General features: G+C 47.5%; 1 protein-coding gene across 4 annotated transcripts in view; it reads right to left on the bottom strand.

The window, feature by feature from the left end:
- Positions 1–3,191: 3,191 nt before the first annotated feature.
- The window catches only part of LOC130043630 (poliovirus receptor homolog), a 43,503-nt gene continuing 21,226 nt past the window's right edge, over positions 3,192–25,468 (bottom strand). The window contains exons 2-8 of one of the 4 annotated variants that reach the window (XM_056136057.1): positions 24,615–24,977; positions 14,978–15,095; positions 13,259–13,407; positions 12,328–12,447; positions 11,280–11,311; positions 10,729–10,829; positions 3,192–4,337 (exon numbers count right to left, since the gene is read on the bottom strand). In XM_056136057.1, coding sequence (XP_055992032.1) covers positions 10,749–10,829; positions 11,280–11,311; positions 12,328–12,447; positions 13,259–13,407; positions 14,978–15,095; positions 24,615–24,977 — 863 coding nt within the window. In that variant the 3' untranslated portion in view covers positions 3,192–4,337; positions 10,729–10,748. Of the gene's footprint in view, positions 4,338–5,158; positions 5,267–7,782; positions 7,862–10,728; positions 10,830–11,279; positions 11,312–12,327; positions 12,448–13,258; positions 13,408–14,977; positions 15,096–24,614; positions 24,978–25,468 lie in introns of those variants that run through there. The other 3 variants (XM_056136058.1, XM_056136059.1, XM_056136060.1) reach the window with 3 other exon arrangements.

The raw sequence follows: 25,468 nt of genomic DNA on the forward strand, positions 1-25,468 counted from the left end.
CTCGCGTCGGCCATGTTGGCTGTGTGCAAGGCAAACGCCCTACCCACTGTGCTATTGATCCAGCCCATTTCGAGAACAATATTGTTTTGTTGTTGTTGTTGTTGTTGTTGTTATGACAGGTGTTCGCTTAATCCAGCACATTGAGACAATCCATGGCAGGAGAACAAGAGGTTGATCAGACTGGTGGGTCCAGGCAGATGAGCCCGAGACCTAGAAAAACCTCAGAGGTCCCAGAGCCTGTGTTTATCGGACATTACTAAAACCTAATCTTATTTTCTTTTATGTTCAATCAATGCGGGGTTGCATGCACATGGTGGCATCTTATCGGCCTGGCTACAGGGAGTTTCTTATTTTAATTTTTTTTGGGGGGTCACACCCAGTGATACTCAGGGGTTACTCCTGGCTCTGCACCAGGAAATACTTTGGGTGGTGTTTGGGGGACCATATAGTATACCAAGGATTGAACCCAGGTCAGCTGTGTGCAAGGCAAATGCTCTAACCGCTGTACTGTTGCTCCGCCCCCCTACAGGGAGTTTCTTGACATAAGCATTTTCTTATCTTGAAACAGAAGTTCATCCCAAGTGCAGACAGGGTGGGGATCTTTGAAAATGGTCTTTCCACCAACAAGTAAAATCATCTCTTTAAACTAAATGCTGTGGATCAATTATAAAATCAAAGATACACTTTATAACGTTTCCCCCTTTCCAGGTGGATATCAAACCATTGATATCTCAACATCTTGGTCAGCAAAATAAGATGATAATGCATATGGACAAGCACCAATTTAACAAAAGACATGGGGTCTAGCCAAAAAGTTGAGCAGCAAGAGAACTAAAGGCCTTGCTAATGCGGTCAACATCAATTGAAATTAGGAACCAAAATATGAGGCCATTAATAATTCTTTCCTGTCCAGTACCAATCCCCAGGGGCACTGGCCACCAGTCCGATGTCAGCATCAGGGCTCATGTGCCAGCCTGAGACAGTGGCAGTAGCCTGCAGAGATGGAGAGGCCCCAGGCGATGCCTGTGGCCCAAGGTTCATTCCTCACGCTTGTGCATTTCTGGCTGGACAGCTTCCGGGACTTGACTGGGCAGCGCTGGAACCTCTCTGGCATCTGGACATCCTCAGGTGGAGGGGACACTATAGGTTTGGTGTTGTGATTCACTCTGGCTTGTCCTCAGAAATAGCAGCTCCAGAGTGGTGAGTCCACTGGGAGCCCTTTACCTCAACCTACTGGGAAACAACATTAAATCATCCTGTAGCTCTGATTTATACACAAGAGCAAATCACTGACACATTCCTTTCTCTTTCTACTGGCAATCCACTAAACAATCATAAAAACAAATTAAATTCTGATAAATATGTACAGTCATTTTGCACTCACTGTATCACTGTCATCCTGTTGTTCATTGATTTTCTCAAGCAGGCACCAGTAACTTCTCCTTCGTCCTAGCCCTGAAATTTTAGAAAGTGCCACATTCGAGGCTCTTTCAGGGTCAGGGGAATAAGACCCATGATTGTTACTGGGTTTTGGCATATCTAACATGCCACGGGAAGTTTTCCAAACTCTGCCTTGTGAGCAGGATACTCACGGTAGACTGCCGGTTCTCCAAGAGTAAGAACTAGATAATAAGAGGTCACACGGCCACAAATGTGGCCAAACGTGTGGACAGTGGTCTTAAGCATGACTGTGGCTGGTTTCCAAGGTTTTTGGCAGCTGGGGCTCTGCTCAGGGCAGGGAGGGAAACTCAACCCACTCCCCTCCAAGGGGCCCCAGTGAGGACAGCCAGGTGCAGGAGCAGAAGACTCTGTGCTGTTCTCTTCCGGAAGCTGGGTTTTATAGTCTCTGGGTCTTGGCCGTTGATGGGCACTGTATTTTGCACTAACACAATAAGAAATATAGATTCTTTTTTACTATACTTTTTTGGTAACAGTCTCTCTGGACTCAGGGTTAGAGCTGGTGGTTTTTCCTGGGGACATCTAGCCACGTTTCCCAGACCACAGTCCTTAGGCCAGGTGGGCTTTTCCCAAACTCACAGGATCCTTTTCAGTTGCTTCTTTTGGTCAGAGCCTATTCCATGACCCTGCTCTTGACTAATTATACATTTGTGGATCCTTAAGCCCTCCAGTGTCAAAGCCAGGGTAGCTTAATGCTTGCCCGAGACCCTGGGTGGGACCCACCTTTTGGGGTTTTAGGAATTAAGGCAGATCTAGGAATTAAGGCTACATAAACTTAAGTCATGTAAATATGATGGATGCCCAGGATTGTATCAGGACTCATCTGAACACTAGTATTTTCAGGAGGCAATGAACTCCCACACTACAAAAGCAAAGCACTGTAGTCCATGCAAAAAAGACTTTGCACTAAGATAAAAACATACAAAAGGCATAAAGGAGAGAGAAAAGCAGCTATCTCATGTACATCATAATTTAGTCTTCCACAAAAAGTTTCTTAGATCATTTAGAATAAGCATATGGTATGATCTCTAACCAAATGGTTTACATTTATACTGATTATTAATAGTGTGCTCATTCTCATGAAATAATTTAACTTATCAACAATTCTTGAACGTCCAATCTTAGAACCTCACAACTTTAAACAAATGATTATAAAAACATTATTTAAGTGCATGCTTAATCAAAGTGATGTCATTGTCAAACATACTCATGATTGCAAATAAGTTTATGCTTAGTTAAAATCAGGACCATGTTGACATAAATCCATGAAGCTCACATAGATTATCTCCTGACTTCCGTTTTTAAATTCTAAAAACAAAACAAAACAAAATTCTAAAAACAATCCATGTGATGTCATCTTGGTGTCTCCTTTACACAGCTCATAAATCCATGAAGATCACATGGACAATTGTCAAAAAGACCAGACATTTTTTTTTCCCTTTATTTTATTTTATTTTTTTTAAAGTTGTAGATTTACAATTTTTTGTGCTTTGGTTTCAATTATACAACGATCAGATACCCATCCCTCCACCAGTGCCCGTTTTCCACCACCATGGATAATATCCCTACCACCCCCATCCCCCCATCCCCCCGTCTCTGTGGCAGGGCAATCCCCTGTGTTCTCTCTCTCCTTTTGGGTGTTGTGGTCTGCAAAAGAGGCATTGAGTGGCAAACATGTTCAGTCCATAGTCTACTTTCGACATGCATCTCCCCTCCTGGGAGGATCCTCCAAACATCCTTTATTTGGTGCTCCCTTCTCTATCTGAACTGCCCTTTCCTCTAGGATACCCGGCTAGCCTCTAAGTTATGGAGTAATCCTCCTGGTGCTGATCTCAGCTATTCTTGGGTATTAATCTCATACTTTGTTACTTTATATCCCCCAGATGAATGCAATCTTTCTATGTCTATCCCTCTCTTTCTGACTCATTTCGCTTAGCATGATACTTTCCATATTGTACCACTTATATGTAAAGTTCATGACTTCATCTTTTCTAAGAGCTACATAGTACTCCATTGTGTAGATGTACCAAAGTTTCTTTAACCAGTCATCTGTTCTTGGGCATTCAGGTTTCTTCCAGTTTCTGGCTATTGTAAAGAGTGCTGCAATGAACAAACAAGTGCAGATGTCACTTCGACTATACATTTTTGCCTCTCTGGGATATATTCCCAGGAGTGGTATTGCTGGGTCAAATGGGATCTCAATTTCTAATTTTTTGAGAATCGTCCATACTGTTTTCCAGAAGGGCTGAACCAGTGGACATTCCCACCAACAGTGAAGGAGTGTCCCTTTCTCGCCACATCCACGCCAGCATCGAAGACCAGACATTTTTAAATATTAGTACACATGGCCTCACACTCTGACCAGCGATGCAGCTGGTCTGAAGGCTTCTATTTCTGATTTCGTCCTGCTCTGACTCTCCAGTGCACAAACAGAAAAACGGATGATGACTATAAAGGCCAGTCATGTGTGCACACATACATACATGCATACATACTCATCTCTGATTGGTTGATTTGCACCATCAGATTCTCTGACTCCTAAGGATGGTGGTAGGACAGCGGGAGGGGTCAGGAAAGGGTTCCTTTGGTACCAACCCGATAGGTACAAAATTATAATAGCCAGATTATAAATTATACAAATATAAAAATTATAAATTATACCAAATTATACAAATTATACCAAATTATACATAGAACTTTCATTCTTAAAATGTTAGATACATTTTTAATGACAGTGCCCCCCATGAAATCTTAACACAACCAAAACCATAGCAACCCAACACAGTAATACATTAACGTTTTAGCTTTTGTAGTTCTGAAGGAGTCAGTAACATTCTCTTAGCAGACAAGGAGTGTCTAACTGGTCATCCATCCAGAGCCTGAGAGAAAGAGAGAGGCAGAGTCAATGACTCAGCTTGACCACAGTCCAAGGAGGAAGCAAGTGGGAACACAACAGTCACTTCCCTTGCAATAGAGGAAGCTGGAAATTTATTTGCAGTATTGAAAGAGGAAGGTCAATGAGAGGCTAAACATAAGAACTGGTACTTCCCAAGACAGTGACTCACAACAGATGGACACAATGCCTCCTACATTCCTGGGACTCTCAGACAGTGACTCGCACAACAGACAGACACAGTCTCTTCCCACACTCCTAGGACTCCCCCCGCCCCACACAGACACATGATAGATAGACATGGTCTCTCCCCAAACTCTGGTCCAGGCTGTCATCGCACCCATATAGCCAACTCAGGCAGTGTCTTCGTGGGCTTTATCCTAGGTAGGTCCTGAGAGACTGTCCCCAGAATCAACTCAGGGCAGGATCCAAACCTTTCTTCCAAGTCCAATAACCTCCTTTAATCACCTCAGGGGTCCCTGAAATCACCTCAGGGAAAGGAGCACTTAGCTTGGAATTACCTCAGCTGAGAATTACTTCTGGAGGTGCCAGGGGAGTCAGATTCCCTCGGGGCTCCTGGAATTTGCAGGAGGACGACTCCCCTACAGACCTGTGTCCCCATATACTCACCCAACCAGGGAGATCAATGTCTTGGGGATCTCGCTGGGGGCTCCAAATGTGTGAGAATGTTTGGTCACTTCATCAAGCACAAGATAAAACAGGAGAACAAGGAGGTTGATCAGAACAGTGGGTCCAGGCTAGGTGAGGCCCCTGACACCTCAGACAAACCTCAGAGATTCCAGAGCCTGTGTTTACAGGGCGATGCTGTAGACTCATTAGTACTTTGCGTCATGCTTGAACAATGTGGGGCACGTGCACATGATGGCAGCGTATCAGATGAATACAGGGAGGTTCCTAAAAAGAGCGTTTGCTTATCTTGGAAAAGGGAAGTTGATCTCAAGTGCAGACATGGTGGATATCATTGAAAACTTTCCACCGACAAGCAAAATTATCTCTTTATAATACATGGTATAAATGAACTAGAAAATCAAAAGTACATATCATAATTCCCACCAAAATATTTTTGCTCTTTGATGGTGTCAGGCTCTCTCCAACATGGTCCCTCCCTGTATTTTTCCAAATACCTGAGCTTGGGGACCTGGGAGCCTGCGGGGTCTGGGGTCTGGCCATGTTTTGTGCAGGTTCCTGAGGTGCCATGACAAACTGTCCTGACAAACTGACAAAAGTGGTTTTCCTTGTTGGATCCATGAAAGTGGTTCCTGTGTCAGATCTCATGGATCCTTTCATGGCTGGGGCCCAGTAGTCCCCAGGGCTGACCTACTTGCGCCCTGTTTGGGGGAGAGAGAGAGAGAGAGAGAGAGAGAGAGAGAGAGAGAGAGAGAGAGAGAGAGACCCACTGCAGTTTCCTTATTCCCAGACACTGAGACTCAACTGGCTGGGAGCCCCACTCCTTCCAGCCACTGGGAACCTTCTTTCTCCTTCTCTCTTACTCTAGCCCTGAGTTCTTCATTTGGTGGTCGTTGGTGGTAGGAGGAGAATGGTTTGGGTCTAGTCCTACACTGCTAAGGGGTCACTCCTGGATTTTCAGAAAAGAAATAATTTTTCCAGTGTCCTCCTAAAATCTACCTTTCTTTTTGGTGTTCGGGCCACACCCAGCTGTGCTCAGGGGTCAGGTCACTCTTGATGGGCCTCGAGGAGCCTATGCTGTTCTGGTGATTGAACCCTGGTCAACTGCTTGCTAAGAAAGTACCTGACTTGCTGTACTGTCTCAGATCCTGGAAACAACATTCATTAAATAAAGAAATACAAAGTTGCTTCCTCCCCTGCTTTACTCAAGACTGCAAGTATTCCCCTGGATCATCCCTGCACCCCTAGGTGTGGTAGCTCCCGCCTCAAGAAGCCCTGATGCCCCAGCTCCTATTTTTCATGTATCTTCTATACAGCTATCATTGATCCAGCTGTCATTTCGTCTATCCGTTGTCCCTCTAACCAACCAGCATCCATCCATTCATCCATCTACTCATAGCTACCTATCTCTTCACCCAGCCAGCCTCCCATCCATCCATCTTTGAGTTCAAAAACTGTGGGTGCACGATGCATGTGTTCACTGGTCAAGAGTTACCTCCCCCACCCTGGCCGGCTGTTGGCAATAGACAAAGGAGGAAATTGGGGTCACCAGGTTGGTTGGTGATCAGTTGCCATTTTATTCCAATCTCCCTCCAGCCCTTTATTCCAGTCTCCCTGCATACCTATGTCAGTCTCACACTGCCCTTCATTCCAGTCTCACAAAGCTAGGTATAGAGAAATCATGAAGGGTTGAGAGTAACAAGCATACATAAATATTGTACAATCAAGAGACATGAAGTCAGGAGAAGCTTCTTCTAAGACAAAATTCTTATCCAGCAAGGAGAATTGCTCAAGGACAGAATACCATCTTACGGGTGTATTTCTCCTCTCCTTAGTCCACATCCATTTAAACAGTCATTTTAAATTGACTTCTTAATAATATTTCTAGTCATTTTGTATGGATGCAGTAAGAGATATATAAACCTTATAGAGTAGATCTCCTGGGAGCATCTCACTATAAATCTCAGACTACGATACTCAGGCCAGATTAGTCCTTCCTAACACTAGCAGTGTCCTTGTCCAGTCACTTCTCTTAGGATCATGATAGAATTCATCCACGACCATGCTCTTAACTTATTATTAAGTTTTATGGCACTTGACCTGTCTCATTTTAATGCAAGGGTAGCTTACAGCTTGTCCTGGGTCCATTCGCTGAGACCCAGCTTTAGGGGTGCTAGGAACTAAGGGCAACTGAGGCTTAAGTCAAGTAAATATGAGAGATGCCCAGAAGTAAATGTTATTCAGAGTCAATTAACTCCCAAGTTACAAAAGCATAGTATTAGCTGTTTTCCTGTGTCTATACAATAAGGACGAGGCTGGAGCGATAGCACAGCGGGTAGAGCGTTCGCCTTACAAGCGGCCAACATGGCCGACCCGAGTTCGATTCCTCCGCCCCTCTTGGAGAGCCCGGCAAGCTACCGAGAGTATTCGATATGCCAGACACAGTAACAACAAAGTCTCCAATGGAGACGTTACTGGGCCCGCTCGAGCAAAATCGATGATCAACGGGAGGGCCTTTACTTTACTTACTTACTATACAAAAAGGACATTGCTCTAAAGTAAACTTCAAAGGACAAAAGGGAAAGAGAAAAAGCAATATTTCATTTACAAATACAATATCCAGAGTCTGACCTTACACATCAGAGGGTCTGATTTGGGGATATAAGTGACTAACCAATAGGGGAAGCAGAGCACAGAGAAGAGGCTAACGATAAACACAGAGGACTGGGCCTTCTCCACCTAGACCCTCCATCCTGGTAGTGCCTCAGGAGCACTGTGACAGATCACGATCATGATCACGATCATTCTGTTGTTCGTCGATTTCCTCCAGCAGGCACCAGTAACGTCACCTTCTTCCTACCCCTGAGATTTTAAAAAGAGCCATTTCAATGCTCTTTCAGGATTAGGAGAATGAAACCCATCATTGTTACTGGTATTTGGCATATTGAATACGACACGGGAAGTTTGCCAGACTCTGCCGTGCGGGCAGGTGTGTAATCACACACAGAAGGATGGGCAAGGGGAATAGCAGTGGCCTATCTCTCCCACCGCCTGCGTTAGGTCGTCTCAGGCCGTTTCCCCACTTCAGGGAGGTCGATGGCGATGGTCCGGCAAAGGAAGGAAATGAAGGCCAGGCTGGTTGATCTAGCAGCAGTTTATTACAAGGAAGAAGTGTATGCCATAGAGGCCCTAGGATCTCTCAAGTACGTGCTCTCTGGTTCTCTCAGGCACGTGTTCCCAGGTTCTCTATGGCACGTATCCGCACGTGTCCCCTGCACGTGTTCTCCTGAGAGCCCTGAAATCTCCCTTATATAGATCATGGTACCTCTAAAGGGCTCAATACAATGATGTCATCAAAAAGAGTTACAGAAAGAACAATGAGATGGCAGAACATACATTGTTTCTATACATCTGCAGGCCAGTAATCGTGGCCTCACCTTACACAAGCTGCAAGCACTTGGATAGCATATCAGAGACCAGCCTGCTAGAGTTTGGAATCTATATCTCAATGACTAGCCTGCCTCTTACAGTAAGGTTTCTGTGAGATAAGAGAGGCTGCCTCTCCACAGTAGGGTCTCTGTGAGATAAGGGAAGCTGCCTCTTGCTCACTGAAGGCAGATGAAGGGGAGAAATGTTCAGTCTCATCCAAGCTAGTCAGGACACATGGGAAGGCTGCTTCTAGGACAGATTCTCATATAGCAGATCAACTCACACTAGAACAGAATTCCCTGGATGTATTCCCTCTTATCCTTGTCTGATCAACATATAAGCATATATAATATAAGTCATTTTGTATGGATACAATAAGAAATACCTTAAGCTTATAGAATTGCTCCCCTAGGGCCATCTCGATCTCAGACTGCAGTGCTCAGGCCAGACACCTTTCCTATTAGCAGCAGGGTCCTAGTCTCGTCGTTACTTTTGGATCATGACAGCATTTGCCTATGATCAAACTCTTAATCTATAATTAAGAATCGTGGCACCTTGGCCTGTCCCATTGCGATGCCAGGGTAGCACATAACTTACCGGCTTGCTCTGGTTCCATCCAGTCCTACGTCGGGACCCTGCTTTTGAGGTGTTAGGAAGTGAGGGCAACTGAGGCTTAACTTGAGAAAGCAGATGCCCAGGAGTGAATAATATTCAAGGCCAATCAACTCCTAAGTTACAAAACATAATATTAATTGTCTTCCTGTATCCATACAAAAAGGGCATGGCATAAACTAGTCAAGGGACACAAGGAGAGGAGAAAGGCAATATTAACTTACAGTACAAGTACAGTGTCCTAGAAGGATGAGACCTTACAAATTGGTTGGGGAAGAGAGCACAGAAGTGGTTACAGATAAACAAAGTAATGGGAGTGACTTGGGGGCACTGTGAGGGGTGCAACCTGATAAACCTAAGCTCCTTGTACTCCAACAGGCAGGGTACTTTTGGTAGCCTGCCAGGTTCTCCAAAGGAAAGATAAGATAATAAGATGTCGTCCAGGAGCTGGGTTTTATAGTCTCTGCATCTTGGCCGTTGATGAGACCAACCTGGCGCTGGTGGCAGCTGGTGGGTGTGACGCCTACCTACTGGAAAATGGAGGGTCTAGGTGGAGAAGGCCCAGTCCCAATCCGTGTAGGCTTGGAGACCTCAGCTCCGGGACCCGCATGCCTGGGTTCCTCTGCCAGTTCTTTCATGCATGAGGCCCGTCCAGACATGTGGAGAGTGGTCCCAGCATGGCCGTGGCTGGTTCTGGAGGTCCTCAGCTGCTGGGGCTCTGCTCGGGGTGGGGGGAGGGGAGAGATACTCAACCCTCCCCCCTCCAAGGGGCCCCGGTGAGGACAGCCAGGCACAGAGGCAGGAGACTCTGCGCTGTTCTCCTCCAGGAGCTGGGTTTTATAGTGTGACAGATAAAGTAAAGTAAAGTAAAGGCCCTCCCGTTGATCATCGATTTGCTCGAGCGGGCCCAGTAACGTCTCCATTGGAGACTTTGTTGTTACTGTGTTTGGCATATCGAATACGTCACGGGGAGCTTGCCAGGCTCTCCGAGGGGGTGGAGGAATCAAACTCGGGTCAGCCATGTTGGCTGCGTGCAAGGCAAACGCCCTACCGCTGTGCTATCGCTCCAGCCCCCCAATAAACCCAAGCTCCCTGCAGCAAGGGAGAAAGGACAAACCAATGTTATCTTACAAATGTCCCTGACATGGACAAAGGCCTTTGCAGGATGATGAATTCAGGGTCTCGGGTTGGGAGCTTCTCTTGCACATCCATGGGGGCCCTGATGGCTGACACTAGGGTCCTTCTACAGGAGCAAAGGAGGTAGGAGGAAAGAAGGGGACCAGATGTGGCGCCAGGACAGTCTCAGTTCCTACTGGTGTCTAGGGGCAGCAGGGAAAGCTTATCACCATGGGGTTCAGCAGGGACAGCGACCTAGTTTAATAGGCACAAAGCTCCACCATCTGGTTCTCATCTTCATTTTTGCCTTTAAACAGTCCCCTGAAGTATCCCTTACTGATCCACCAGGGCCCTTTCCATGAACAGTAACTGATCCGTGACACTAAGTAACTAGGATATCTGCGTCTGGGCACCTGCTGTGGCACTAAGTAAAGAGAGTTACATCACTATGCAAATAGCTTCTGTGATTCTGGACAGCTTCTATGCTGCTATTCAAAAAGCAGGGGGGTGGGGAGAGGATCAGCATACAGGGAGAGCCTTGTCTTAAGGTCGGCATCCAGCCCTGACCTCACCTGTCCCAGCTCCAGCATCTCTAGGTTAGTCCATCTGTGTCCTCTGTCAGTGGGTCCTGGGAAGCGCTGGCTTCTCTCTGCACAGTTTCATAGGAGACAGCCTGGAAAGGGAAGATTCAAACCTGACCTGCAAGGTCCTTTCAGAAAAAAACACAGACTCTTTCAACAGCCCCATGGCCCAGAGGTCAGGCCTGTGGGTCATTCTCCCCGAGGGCCCTATAGTTTACCCAGATGCAGCTTGAGGGGACAACAAAGGATGCCCATTAAAATGCAAGCCTCACGTTTGAGGAACAGCACAGGGAGTTGCCCGTGGGGAATCTTGGGTTTCATCCCAAGAAACATATGATTCTCCAGCCCTGCCCTGCACGACCCCGAGCCCAGAGCCAGGAGTGGCAGAAATAGAAACTTAGCAGTAGCACTGACCCAGCAAACTAGACTCGGCCTGTGAGTCAGCGTGAGAGATTTGGGGGCATCACAGGGGTTCTCCTGGGAGAGCGATTGGGCAGTGCTCTGTGGGCACTTCACCCACCTCAGCACCTGCCCACACTTACCCTGTGATCAGGGCCGCTGTGGGAGTCCTGGCCTGCAGACAGAGAGCAGATGCGTTAGGAACCCGCGGGATGTCATGGGCAGACCCCGGGGTGCGGGGCCTGTGGCTCCAGGTACACAGGGCTCCCCTTCCCTCAGGGCCTCACAGTTCTAAAATAGGGCTGGAGAGAGTCTTCATCCGTTTACTCCTCGGGATTCACTCGATTCTTTCCTTTCAGCTTAATTCTTTGCAGTGTCAGAAATCAAACCCAGCATCTCACATATGCAAGTCACATGTTCCACCACTGAACCCCATCCCGGCCTCTTATTAACTATCAATCAATGAACTAATACTACAAAACCCCATCTGGTCTGTTAAATATAAATCAATAAATCACAGAAGTCAAACACTATCCCTGGCCTATTATTCTCAATAGAAGTAGTAGTATTGGGTTTTAGACCACAACCAGTAAAGCTCAGGGCCCACTACTGGCTCTGCACTCAACAATCACTTCTGGTAAAGTTGAGGAACCAAATAGGGTGCTGAGATCAAATCTGGATTGGCTTTGTGCAAGGCAGGAGCCCTATTTGCTGTACTATGGCTCTGGTTTCCCAGCCCTATAATAAATTATCAATCAATACTGGCTGAACCCATCATGGTCTGTTAATTCACTTGTCCCAGCAAGTTCTTCCACCTCAGGCCCTGCTGAGGGACCAGGGTTCCAGTTCCTGCTGCCCCCTCTTTTCTGTAAGAGCATTAGGGGGTCTCTCCTACCAAGGGGCATGAGGGACAGCTGGAGGGTGCCATGCTGCCCTCTGTGCCCCTGTGCCCCTGGAGGCTGCCCAGTGTTGACGGGGCCTGGAATCGGAGCCCTCACTCCCTTGGGGTGGGAGACCAACCCCTGCTTCAGTGTCCATGTCTGTAGGGTCAGGGCTGCCCGGCTGTGGGGACATGCGGACAGGCTGCCTGGGGGAACAAGCACAGAGCCTCGTGCGGGGTCAGGCTCAGGGATTGGGGCTCGGGAAGCTCAGGGCCGACAAACGGTTGGGGAATGTTCCAGAGACACTCACGGGACTGTCTCCGATACCGGGAATAAACCATGGCTCCCAGCACAGCCACCAACACGATTCCTGAAACACAGAGGCCGATCTGGAGAGCTGAGTATGAGGGTGATGGTTCCCGGGGAGATCCTGGGGAAGAGGAGGGGGCAGGGGGTTAGGATGGGAGACTTTGGGGTCCCTCTATCCGCACACATCGTCCCTCACTCCTATGGGCAGCCCTCACTGTCCCTCCATAGAGCTCTGTGGTCCAGGAGGCAGGACCCAGGACTGACCAATCAGAGCGCTCCCCTCTGTGTGGCTATTGGAATGGGCCAGAGTCACTGTCAGTGTTGAATTCAGGGTGCAGGGAGACAGGACAGCAGAGAGGGTGCTGTCCCTGCACACAGACTACCTGGGTTCCATCTCTGGCGCCACATACGGTCCCCAGAGTACTATCAGGGCATAGAGTATAGAGCCAGGAATAAACCATGAGCAACCCTGGGTTTGACACTACCCCCCCCCAAAAAAAAGAAAAACAAAATAGGAAAAGGTGTTGTGTTCTCCCCAGCCCCACTAAACGGTGGGATGGGCACCTGGAATGCCCATGGGCCCCTGATGACTGAGGGCAGAGTTGGCTGAGAATAGAGCCAACACTGAGAGCAGTGCAGACAAAATCAGGAAAGTTCCTGCTTTACACCCACACTTGAGGCTCCCAGATTAAATCAAACCTGACTGGCCCATTTTCTCACCCAACTGTGGCATTTTCAGCAGCTGCAATGGCGAGAGCTCGGCCCCAGCCCCTGGAACGGCCTTTCTGAGTGTCCCGGCAGAGGCCTCTGCAGGACTTCAAGGAGCATCTCATGGCTGAGGAGGTCCTTCTCCAGGGACCCTCCCATCCCTCCTCAGAGACAACCCTGCTTGACACCTCCTGAGTGTCTTCGTGTTCTCCACTGGTCCTCACCTGGGATCAGGACTCTCATGGCTGCCTGGCCCGTCCCTAGGTCATTGGAGACGTGACAAATGAAGGTTGTGTTGATGGACTCCTCAGTGGGCTGGATCAGGAGCTGGGAGCCCTGGGGTGCAGCAGAGGGGGGCAGGGGGCCCGTGGTCCTGGGGGCACAGGTGGGTGAGAACAAGGCCTCTTCTGGAGCCCAGTGACAGGGACTGAGGAACCCCAGCTCCTCCCTCTGTGTGACCCAAGTTGTGACCTCCCAACTCTCCCTCTCATCCCCCCATAACTGCTCAGCAGGTCCTGAGACCCTCCTTCAGAATTCATCTAGAACCTTCTGGTCCTCATGGCCTGTCTGGCCTCCACTCCCACCCCTATCCCTTGGCTTCTTCACCTCCCCCCCCCCCCCCACACACACACACAACACACACACACACACACACACACCTGCTGGCCTGATTAGAACTTGCTGGAACAGAGCTTCAGGCCCTTCTCTGCTAAGCAACCCAGAAATCTCCTGCCTCAGGCAGAGGAAAGCCCAGCCCTTTGAAGGGTCCCCAGAGCTCCCCTGATCCCTTAGATCCCGGGTCAGTTACTGCCTCCTTTGCTCTGGTCTCCAGATCCCTGGGGGTACCCCAGCTAATGATGCCCCTACTGGGTGCTGGTGATCTTTGAACCCACATGGCCCAGTGCTGAGTGGGGAGTGTGGGGATGGGGAAGAAGGGTGAGGACAGGTCAAGGAGCAAAACTGGGAAGAGCTGGGGTACCTGCTGCCTGGGTTGAAGACCCCAGAAACTGTGTGTTCATGGCACCTTTATTATATAAAAATATAACGTGGGTGTGGGTGCTGGCTGAGTCCCAGGTCTCACATATCTGGGTCCCTGTCCCCCACTAAGCCAATTTCCCTGCCCACAGGTAAGACAATTTAATCAGTGTCAGTAGTGACACTCTCTCCCTCTCTTTGTGTCTCTGTCTCTGTCTCTGTCTCTGTGTGTGTCTCTCTCTCTGGATCCCTCTGCTTTTCCTTCCTTGCAGAACAGGGGTTATCCCCAGACCCAGTAGTTTATTTCCAGCCTCCTCTCACAAATCCAGGAGTCCAGGGCCGGAGAGATAGCAGGTAAGGTACTTGCCTTAATGTGACTAACCCAGATTCGACCCCCAAGACCCCATACAATCCACAGAGGCCCACCAGGAGTGATCCCAGATTGAACAGCTATGAATAAGCCCTAGCACTGCTGCATTTGGGCCCCCGAAACAAATAAAAAACCCAAAACAGACCAAGGAGTTCATGCCTTAGTCCTTCTTCCCTCTCCCTAATTAATCTGTCCTGCAATCCTTCCTTCCTTAGATCCTTGGATCCATCATTTATCTCCTTCCTTAGACCCAGGGTTCCAGCCCCAGCCTTCTCTCTAGGAACCAGCAGTCATACCTAGCCCCTTCTCCCTCAGATCTAGAAGTGCATACCCACCTCCTCCCTCAGACCAGGACTCCATGCCCAGCTTTCTCCCTCAGACCCAGGAATGCATCCCAGACTCCTCACTAGACCCTGGCTCCCAGCACCTTTTCCTCAGGTACAGGAGTCCAGGTCAGGCCCTCCTCCTCTTCATTTTGGAGTTTGGGCACCCAGGCCCTGTCCCCCAATATTTAGGAGTTCATCCCTAGCCTATCCCCTCAGACCTGATTGTCCATCCCCAGTCTCCCCACTCAGACCCTGATCAACCCAGAACTCACGTGCTCCAGTTGTAGCTCTTGGGCTCTGGATTGCTGCGGGCGTCACAGGTCAGGCTGATCTCCCTTTGGCCCTGCTGCCCAGTGTCATCATAGAGGGCGATGGAAACCTGGGGGGCATCTGGAGATGGGACAGGGACAGGCTCAGGGACAGGAGCCCTGAGGGACTCACACTTGAAGAGAAGAACCTCTCCCACATTTCACAAGGCACTATAAGGGGCAGCTGAGTCTGGGTGACATGACATGACCTTGAGTCATTTGGATGTTCTGGAAAGGGTCAGAGTCTCATTCTGTCACTTTAGTGACCTGGGGACAGATGCCAAATGCACTCATGTTCTCGGGATCCAGACCCTGTTCTGCAGCATCACATGCTTGAGAATGTCTGCTCTGTTCCCTTCTGCTAGTGCCTGCATGTGGGGTGCTGCAGGAGATGAATGGGGGAGCAGATGGGGTCAGGGTGAGCTCCTGAGCCTTGGCCAAAGCAGATGAGCTGTAGGGGCCCCTCCCCTGGGAGGGCCCCCTTGATCTCTCAGCAGCGACTCCTCCCTCCTTCCTCAGACAGCCAGATGCAATGTCCGATCACTATTCCTAAAACAAAACATCAGGGACCACGAACAAGCTAATTGCCAGCCAGCAGGGGAGACTGACCCAGAACACTCTTTTTGACTAATTGTGGGCTTGTGCGGGAAATCTCCCCTGAAAAGTATTCATCCATTGTTCTCCCTTTTCTCTTAAGGTACATAAACCTAAGCCTGATTGCAGTAGAGTGAGTCTTCTCTCTGCAGAGGCTCCCAGAGCCGTGTCTTGTCTTTGTCTGTCTTGTCTTTCCAAATGGCTCTGTGTCCTCATCCTCCCTCTAGGGCTGTTCTGCTTCCCTGTCTGGTACAAAATGGATGGGGTTGGGTGAACTGTCATGGCTAGCTATCTTGTCGGTTCCATGCACCCAACGTGTCAGAACAACACCTAGCACCCAACATGGGGCCCAGGAAGACCTACGAAGGCCAGCAGAGTGATCAGGTGAGTAGTCCTGGCAGTGGGATACCGGAATCACCCTGTGTTGTTGGACGATTCCCCTTGGCCCCAGGCTTTCTGAGATGCCACCTGTTATTGGCCTTTCTCCTGACTGGAGTGTGATTGTGAGTGTGCGTGGTGGGCCCACAGCAAAAAGTTATGGACTTAGAGTGGGTTCTAATCCATGATTTCATCAGACTGTAAAGACTGAAGGAGATTTGGCCTACCTGGGAGGGTCAACCAGGAGGGGGCTTATGCCTGTGCTCCAAAGCCAAGGTCTCCTTAAGATTCTGTGAGGGGAATGACTGGACGAGTGTTTGAGAGTTTCCCTTTCTCCTCTTTTAAGAATTTGTCTTATGATACTCTTTTGTGTAGTCACTATGGGTGGGTCTTCTTCCTCTCTTAAAGACCTCTCTTAAAGCCCCACCTGTTCCAGGGGCTTTCTTACCACCTGCAGTTTCCACCTTTCCCAGCCCCAAGTTGAGACTTTTTGGGACACTGATATCACTGTCACCCCATGGGTCACAGCTGTTTATTTTTTTTATGACTCTTTATGAGAATGAGTGGCTTTTCTCTCCTGAAAGGCCCAAGCACAGGATGGAAAGTTTCTCAATTTTTTCACAATGCTGGTCGCCCCATGTATGTTTAGATGAGAATCTTCTTTCCCCTCTTTTTATTGAAGTGGCCTCATCTCTTGAGGGTCATGACTTCCCCATTTATGTTCAATAGATCAGGGCCCACAGTCCCCCAAACTCCCACTCTGGGACCCCTGTCCAAGGGTAATGTCATCGCCTCCATCGGAGCTCTTGTTGCCCTGCTGGATACAGCACAAGAATTTCATCACCTGACTCATGTTAATCCTAATGGCCTTCAGGCCCATTTCCCTGATGCCTTATTGCCCATCTTCATCGCATTTTGCATACTTGCTTCTCTTGTCAGGACTTGATGATTACTCCAGGACTGCAAGGCCCGGGAGTGACTCCCAGAATGGTCTCCAACCTAATGCACTCTGGCAAGTTGATGTCTCCCATATACTAGAATTGGCCACCAACAGTATGTTTTCATTACTATTGACACATCAAATTTATATGGACTACAGCCGAGGCTGGTAAAAGGGCACGTCATTTGATTCACCATATGCTAGCCTGTATGGCTATTATGGATCTCCTCCTCAGCCTAAAAACTGATAATGGACCTGCCTTTATTGTTCTGCCTTCAGAAATTTCTGTGATCAGACTCAATGAATCGTGGAAGAAAGCAACGTGCTGCAGAGAAGTCTTTCCACCCTACACCAGGCTGATTTCATTCAGGCACCTCAGAGGGGGGCAGGTATGTTCTCTGTCTGTTCCAAAAGAACACTGGCAGCCACAAACCTACAGAACACAATCACCACCATGCTCAAAGCCAACCTTCACAGCCTTGCCCAGAGTCCCCCATGCATGAGATTAAATCTGCTGAAAAACCTAGGTATGTGGGACTTGTGACTGAAATCTCCAGGCTCCGGAGTCAGGAATGGGCCCCTTCTTCCATCTTCCTCGGCTTCCGGTTTCCTAGTGGTCACCCCCACAAACTGCCTCTGGGCACCATTTAAGGTCATTAATGGTCATGATCCAGAGACTCACAAATGAATCTCAGAAGAGAGTAACATGCTGCAAAGATGCCTCCAGACCATAAAATCACCATCCAGTTAAAAATTTTAACTCCATTTCTAGTACCCTATGTAAAATTTTAGAATTCCAGGAGGAGTGGAAGGCCACTTTTCTGGTCGTGTAACATATCATACATTATACCAAGAGTAACGCACCACATTTGATGGGGTGTAAGGTAGAAGACAACCAATCTTGATCAAAATAGATATAAAGTTCAAAATTTCTAATACAGGGGCTTAATGGCTCCAAGACAAGGTACAATTTTCATACACCTTTCTCTAAGGAAACCTTTTTGGATCATTTTTGGTCAATTATTCAACAATAAGCAATACAAACTAAATTAGCATCTGCCTTTGGGGCAGGCTTGGGTGGTGGTGGGAAAATTCAAAATAATGGTGGGTGGGAAGATGTAATGGTGGTGGGATTGGTGTTGAACTATTGAATGTAACCAATTACTGTGAACAATTCTATGAAAATAAAATTTTTTTAAAAAGATGAAAGAAATTTCTGTGCTTAATGAAAAATACAGCACACCATTGGCATCTCATAAAATCCCCAGGGACAAACCTTGGTGAAACACGCCTATCACACTTTGAAAGACTATTTGATATAAACAAAAAGGGGGAGTACACTCCCTAACATCAGGCTGTCCTTAGCCCTTTCCATCCTTAATCTTTTTGATATTTCAATATTTTGGATGCACCTCCCATTGTTATTCACTGGCATCCTGTAGCATCAGTCCCTCCCATTATGGTATGTGGGGAGACCCTTTGTTTATGACAGGGAGAGGTTTTGCTTGAATTTTCCCATAGGATAGTCCAAAGCTCATAGGGATTCAGGTAGATATGTCCAGCTCCTTCCTGCTGACCACCAAGATGGTTTGTCAGACCCTGAGAGACAACACAAAGTCTGACCACCACCCTAGGTCTCTCCATGGTGGTGCTGTCACCCATGGACTCTGACTGCAGAGGACTTTGCCAGGCAACTGCAGCAGGCCACTGATTTCACCACCAAGAGTTTGAAGCATGCCAGTGCCAGATTGCCTCCCTTGCTGCTGTGACTCTCCAAAACCGGAGGGCTCTGGACTTAACAGCAGACAAGGGGGGGAATCTGTCTGTTCCTGTGAGAACAATGCTGTTTATTAATGAACCTGGGTGGTTGAGCAGAACATCAACAATCTGACCGAGTTTAGTGAGGATTTCCATTCCTGGTACTTGTTCCACTCCTCCTTCCCTGGCTTCAAGGGCATCTGGCCACCTGGGTTATGTCTTTCACCGTCCCTTGATTGTGCTGGCCGTCATACTGTTGCTGGCCCCCTGCGTTCTGAGATTTGCTCAACAGGAACTTCAGGCTACGACCAGAGTGAGGAAGCAGAACACCCTGTTCTACTGTTTGTGGGCTTGTGCAGGAAATTCCCCCTGAAAGGTTCCATCCATTGTTCTCCCTTTTCTCTTAAAGTACATAAACCTAAGCCTGATTGCAATAGAGTGAGTCTTCTCCCTGCAGAGTTTCCTGGAGCCATGTCTTGTCTTTGTCTTGTTGGTTTATATGGTTTGTTGTCCTCATCCTCCCTCTAAGGCTGTCGTCCTTCCCTGTCTGGCACGCAACGGATGGAGTTGGGTGGACTGCCCTGGCCAGCTCTCTTGCCAGTTCTGTGGACCCGAGGTGTCAGTATGACAGCTGCAAATGCAGCAGAGCATGTACAGGAAGTCAGGAAAGACAGGCTGTGAGGGGTGTAGATGACAGTAGGCTGGATCAGTAAAGAACATGAGATGAGTCTGGATCCTCACAGTCCACACTGTTGCCTCCTCCCACTCACGCTGTCCACAAACCCTTGGCACACTGTGGTTCCAGAGAACACAGAGATGCAGAATTAGTGACAGCACAGATGAGAGCAAGAAGGTCTGTGGCTCATGACCTAATATCCTCGGAGGGGTAAGGATGATTAATGCTGGAAACTCGAGTCATCCTCCTATGATGCTTTCACTGTCTTTATTCTCAACTAGGGGAGGCTGGAACCATCTCTAAAGCTCCCATAGGCAGTATTGGGGTAGGAGTAGGAACATGAGCACCCCTGAACAGAGGATCTGGGGTCCAGGTGATCCCTGGGCTTGTGTCAGACACTGCCTGATGCACACTCCATGGGGGACACTCAGGATGGGGTCCTACTGTGACTCACATCTGGCTGTATTTGAGGTCCTGATCTGGGGGTGCTAGTGGAAATGAGGCTGTGTGGGGAGAAGCAGGTAGTGGTGTTGGGGGCTGTGTAGACAGTCATGGGCAGCAGGGAGGCTGTGGGGCAGGTAGGCAGCCCATGAGGAGGCGATGTAGATGGTATCAGGTAGACAGCAGTGAGATCTGTAAAGAGAAGGACAGTGTAGACCCTTCCCCTGTGTAGACAGGGCAGTGTAGACAGGGCAGAATATGAAGGGTGTGCATGGAGTCAGGGTCTCAGCAGCGAGTGTAGATGATACAGGGAACAGTGAGAACTCCACTAACTTCGACTAAGACCACTGTACACAGTGGATAGTACTGTGTGGTCCAGGGGCCAGTGTGGAGAAGTGGTTTTTAACTCTTTTGTACCTACAGACCAGTGAAAATAGAAATATTTTGCCAACCGCTAAAAAAGAACTTTAAAAAAAATTATAAAATATTTTGTGTGGAAGGGTTGAGTCTCCCTTCCCACCCCAAGCAGCACCCTGGCAGCCAAAAACCTCCAGAACCCAACTGCAGCCATGCTCAAGGCCATGATCAAGGCCACTCTCCACAAACTCGGGTGAGCCTCACCTATGAGGGAACCTGCAGAAAAGTCCAGGTATGCGGGGCCCATGACTGAGATCTCCAAGCCTGCTCGAAACAGGATGGGCCACCTCCTCCTCAGGTCTCCAGTAGCTTGGCAGTCACACCCACAAACTGCCCCTGGACACCATATAATCTTATCAGTGGCCAAGATCCAGAGACTATGAAATCAAGTTTCTGAAAGAAAACAACACAGAATGGAAGAGAGCAATGCAGAACATCCTGGAGCCATCTTGCAGCCACGGGACCTCTTATACTCTAGTCCACGGATGTATCAAAAGTAGCACACATTTGTTTGGGTTTTAACATACTTGCACTTAACATTTTATCCAAGGCCTTAAATGGCTCCAGGATAAAATACAACAATCTACACACATTTTCCTCTTATGGTGTTGGGAAGGTGCATGGTGGTGGGATTGGTGTTTGAACATTATTTGTAATGAACTACTGTGAATAACTTTATAAAAATAAATAAAAAAACAAAGTTTTGTGTGTTTGTTCTGAATCTCTTATCATAATAAAAACTCTATATTTATTTAACTTAAAAATAAACAGAAACTGTCTCTCTCACCATTGTTCCATTCCAACGCAACTCCCCGCATTATTAAAGGAGTGCAAAAGAGGATTGTTCAGTTCAAGGAAATAAAGAATTCAGAATAATTTTGACAAATGAATTCCAATATGAAAATAAGAATACAATGAACATTTGACCTGCTTTGAAGACACATACTGCCCATTTGTCTAAAGTAATCTGTAACAGTCTGACTAATCAAAATGAATTCAACTTTATTTTCTCAGGTTGTCTTACACCACCCTCCTCTTGGTGCTGCAGTATTTCGGCCCACTCTGTTTTATATTTATTTACTACTTCAAGATATACATCCGATTAAAAAGGAGAAACAACATGATGGACAAGATGAGAGATAATAAGGTATAGGTCCAATGAAACCAAAAGAATCAACATTATGCTGCTGTCTATTGTTGTAGCATTTGCTGTCTGCTGGTTGTCCCTAACCATCTTTAACACTGTGTTCAATTGGAATCATCAGATCATTGCCACATGCAACCATATTCTCTTGTTCCTGCTCTGCCACCTCACAGCAATGATATCTACCTGTGCTAACCCTATATTTTATGGCTTTCTAAACAAAAACTTCCAGAAAGACCTGCAGTTCTTCTTTAACTTTTGTGATTTGCGGTCTCAGGATAATGACTATGAGACAATTGCTATGTAAATCATGCACACAGATGTGTCCAAAACTTCTTTAAAACAACAAAGCCCAGTTGCATTTAAAAAATCAACAGTGATGATAATGAAAAGATCTGAACTGCTTGTAGTAAAAGGTCCAGATGACTTGTATGTAAAAGCAAGCACAAACTGCAATGTACTTTTATTACCTATCTCCCAAAGAATAGGGTTAAAACATTTAAAAGAGATGAATATTTTTGGTCTTGCTTTTTCCTGCTTTTATAGTAGTTGTCCAAATTACATTTGCAACAAATGTTTGGGCTTTGAAATCTTCGGGCAATTTGACCAGACATCTTTGAAGCACTTTTTGTAAACATGCATATAATCTAAATGCTTTTATATGTATTTATTGGAATGAAATTTCTGTAAAGTATTGCTAGTAACGGACTTTAGAAACACTATACCCAAAACTCATTGAGTTGGGCTATCTGGATTAACATAGATTGAACAATCCTGATGAGGTGATACACATGATTTTAATCTTATGCAGAAGTGGCAATATACAGAAGAATCATTCAAAATATAGAACTAGAGTCTTTTCCTGCAGTCTCTGTCCATAGTCTGAAGTCATTCTGGAATGATTTGCATTAAAAACATTTTTAAGAGAGGATTACTTTTGTTCCTAATTGACTGCCACTTAAATAAAGATGCATAAGGGATATTTCTCAGCTGTGTATATTATGGGGAATTGGACCACCCATAATAATTAGGAAGAAAAGAATTTACCTAACTTTAAAATTAGTTTGGTACCTGACAACCAAAGGATTTAAGAGCAGTAGTCTGATTGGTAAATTAAGATTGCTGCAAGTAGTTGAATTATATTTGATTTGATGGTTAAGAGGTTTTCTTTAGTCTCTTTAGTATCTGTCAATCTTTCTAGTAAATATATACATATAATTCAAAAGGTACATGTAATTTATAGTATTAAATCACAAAAATGTATTTTCCATATGTCAGTGTCTATAAGATCACTCATTTTCTTAACTCTTAATGTCAAGCTTTCAAAGAAAGACATGATATAATGTTGAATTTCACCATCACTACCAGGTATAAATGTCAGAAAACAGAACAATAATCCATATTAACATGTATAAACTTGTGTGCCTTGTGGTGTCATAAATATTGCACTATAAACAGTATGAGTAGTTATGTCATGTTGATATACTTAATTTTGTGTACCCTGTAATAATGATTGAGCTCCATAATCTTCTGGAGGAAAGTAAAGAACAAGATATATTTTTGATGTATTATACAAAACATTGAATGTGTTTGAGTTTAGAAAGGCAACACTTCTTTATTAAAATTGTTTTTGCTTTTTCTGAGAAAAAAATAAACAGAAACCAAGCAGTAGACCAAATGCTACTGACAAGTCCTAATGAATTTTCCTGTGGTCCAGCAGGAAATTTCTACGGATCGGCACCAGTCTGTGGACAGGGGTTGGAAAGCGCTGGTGGAGATGCTGGAAACGGGCGCGGGAATGGGCTGGGAGCTGAGCAGATGGGGGCAGCAGGGTGCCAGAGTGGGCATCCCAGGGCAGAGAGCAGCTGAGGCAGTGTGTGTTGACTCTGCTGAAGGGGCAGGTGTAGACAGTGTGGGAGTCAGTGTAGACAGCAATCCGGGAGGCAACGGGGGAGCAGGAATATCTGTGATGTTGGAGGAGAGGCCACGAGGCGGCAGTGGAGATGGGTAGTCCCTCCGTGTCTCTCCGCACACTTGGGGTCCTGGCTGTCTTGCCCATGATCTGCCTCCGGGCACCATCTCAGCACATCAACAGCCTTTATCCAGAGACTGCCAAATGAATCTCAAAATGAGTTAGCTCCCTACAGAGATGTCTCTAGAACCCATCATTTACAATTTTAGAATTTCAGAAGCACAAAAGTAGCCATGCTACCTCTCACAATATTCATAATAAGGTAAAGGTAAAGGTAAAGGCCCTCCCGTTGATCGTCGATTTGCTCGAGCGGGCCCAGTAACGTCTCCATTGGAGACTTTGTTGTTACTGTGTCTGGCATATCGAATACTCTCGGTAGCTTGCCGGGCTCTCCGAGAGGGGCAGAGGAATCGAACTCGGGTCGGCCATGTTGGTCGCTTGTAAGGCGAACGCCCTACCCGCTGTGCTATCGCTCCAGCAATATTCATAATAAGCAATAGAAAACAAATTATCTAGCTTCTGCCCCTGGCAGGCAGGCTTGAATGGTGGTGGAAAAATTTGAGCAAACCATAATGCTCAAAAGTAGAGAGAGAGTTTGGGGGAAACTATCTGCCATAGAGGCAGGGGGAGGGGTGGGGGAGGGGAGATACTGGGGACATTGGTGGTAAAAAATGTGCACCGGTGGAGGAATGGGTTTTCGATCATTGTGTGACTGAAACTCAAACATGAAAGCTTTGTAACTATATCTCATGGTGATTCAATAAAAAAAAATAATAAAAAAGAAGTTGGAGGAGGCAGCTAAGGATGGTAGCAGTAGTGGCCCAGGGGGAAGGGAGGGTCAGGAAGGACTCAATGAGGGTGGGTGTGCTGGTGTTGGTGGTGGGGTCATGGCAGCGCTATTGTCCCTGTGTTGGAGGCAGGAACCGGGCAATCCATCTCAGCTCTCAGCCTTTGTCCTGGATAAACTGTGGGGAGTCTGGGAGCTAATCCAGGTCCCCAAACAGGCTCCGAATAACTAACTAACCCTGGCCCAGGCAAAAACCAAATAAACAAGCAGCTTCTCCCTACGCCCCCGGAAAAGTCACCAAGGTCCTCAGCAAGAACCAGGCCATGCCCTCTCTCCTGATCCACAACACCGGCCCCACATGCACCCCCGGCCCCACCATTGATGCTTTACCTCCTTGGGTCTCTCCCTGACCACTCCCTCTCTGAGTCTTCCCGCCCCTCCCTTCCTGCTAGCCCCATCCCTCCCTACCCGCTGACCCCTCCCCTCACACTCACAGAACACCCGGAGCCAGGTGCTTGCGCTCCCCATTTGGGATGGGCTGATGTGGATCTCGCAGGTGTAGTTGGCCTCATCCCCAGGGCTCAGCTCACGAATGGTCAGCGAGGCATCCAGCAGGTCCGCACCCAACCTGGCAGCCTTGAACTCCACACGGTCGGCCTCCGGGATGCTGGGGCCCTGCTCCCGGTGGAATTCGGCCACAATGCTGGGATCCCCCAGCGAGTCCAGCCGCTTCCAACTGATCAGAGTCACCCGCTGGGTTTTGGAATCCAGACTTTGCAGGTGACACGGCAGGGTCAGGGTATCACCCAGGGAGCCACGCAACTCCACGGGAGCCAGCACGACCACCTTCCTGGTCCCTGGTGGGGGGGGGGCGGAGGAAGAAAGATGGAGAGGAGAGGGGCCAGGCTGAGGGGCTACAGATCCTGGGATCCAGGTCAGGATGGGGAGGAGCTCAGGGCTATTCAGCTGAGTGGTCACCTGCAAGTCAGCAGGATGGAGAGTGTGGGGTAGATTAATAAAGGCTCTTTAATTAGGCAAACATGTGTGAACCAGACTTCTTGGCTACTCTCAACTCACAACAGTATGGCCTGAAAACAAAAACATAATATAAGAAAGAAAGAAAAAGAGAAGAAAGCGAGCTCTACTGGGAAGCATTAGGCTGGTTCCTGGGCCTCTCTGGTCCTTTCCTAGTTAGTGAAAAGGGATGAGAGGACAGTGAGCACTGCCGAGTGCTCCCACAGTCAGGGCTGTTCCAGGGGTTCCCCCATCTCAGTCCTTAGTCTCCCAGCCGCTCCCTGAGCCAAGATTCCTCCAGCCCACACCTGTTCTTTCCAGAGGCCAGGACACA

This window comes from Sorex fumeus, unplaced genomic scaffold (genome assembly GCF_029834395.1).
Source record: "Sorex fumeus unplaced genomic scaffold, SorFum_2.1 ptg000122l, whole genome shotgun sequence".
In the NCBI taxonomy this organism is placed as follows: Eukaryota; Metazoa; Chordata; class Mammalia; order Eulipotyphla; family Soricidae; genus Sorex; species Sorex fumeus.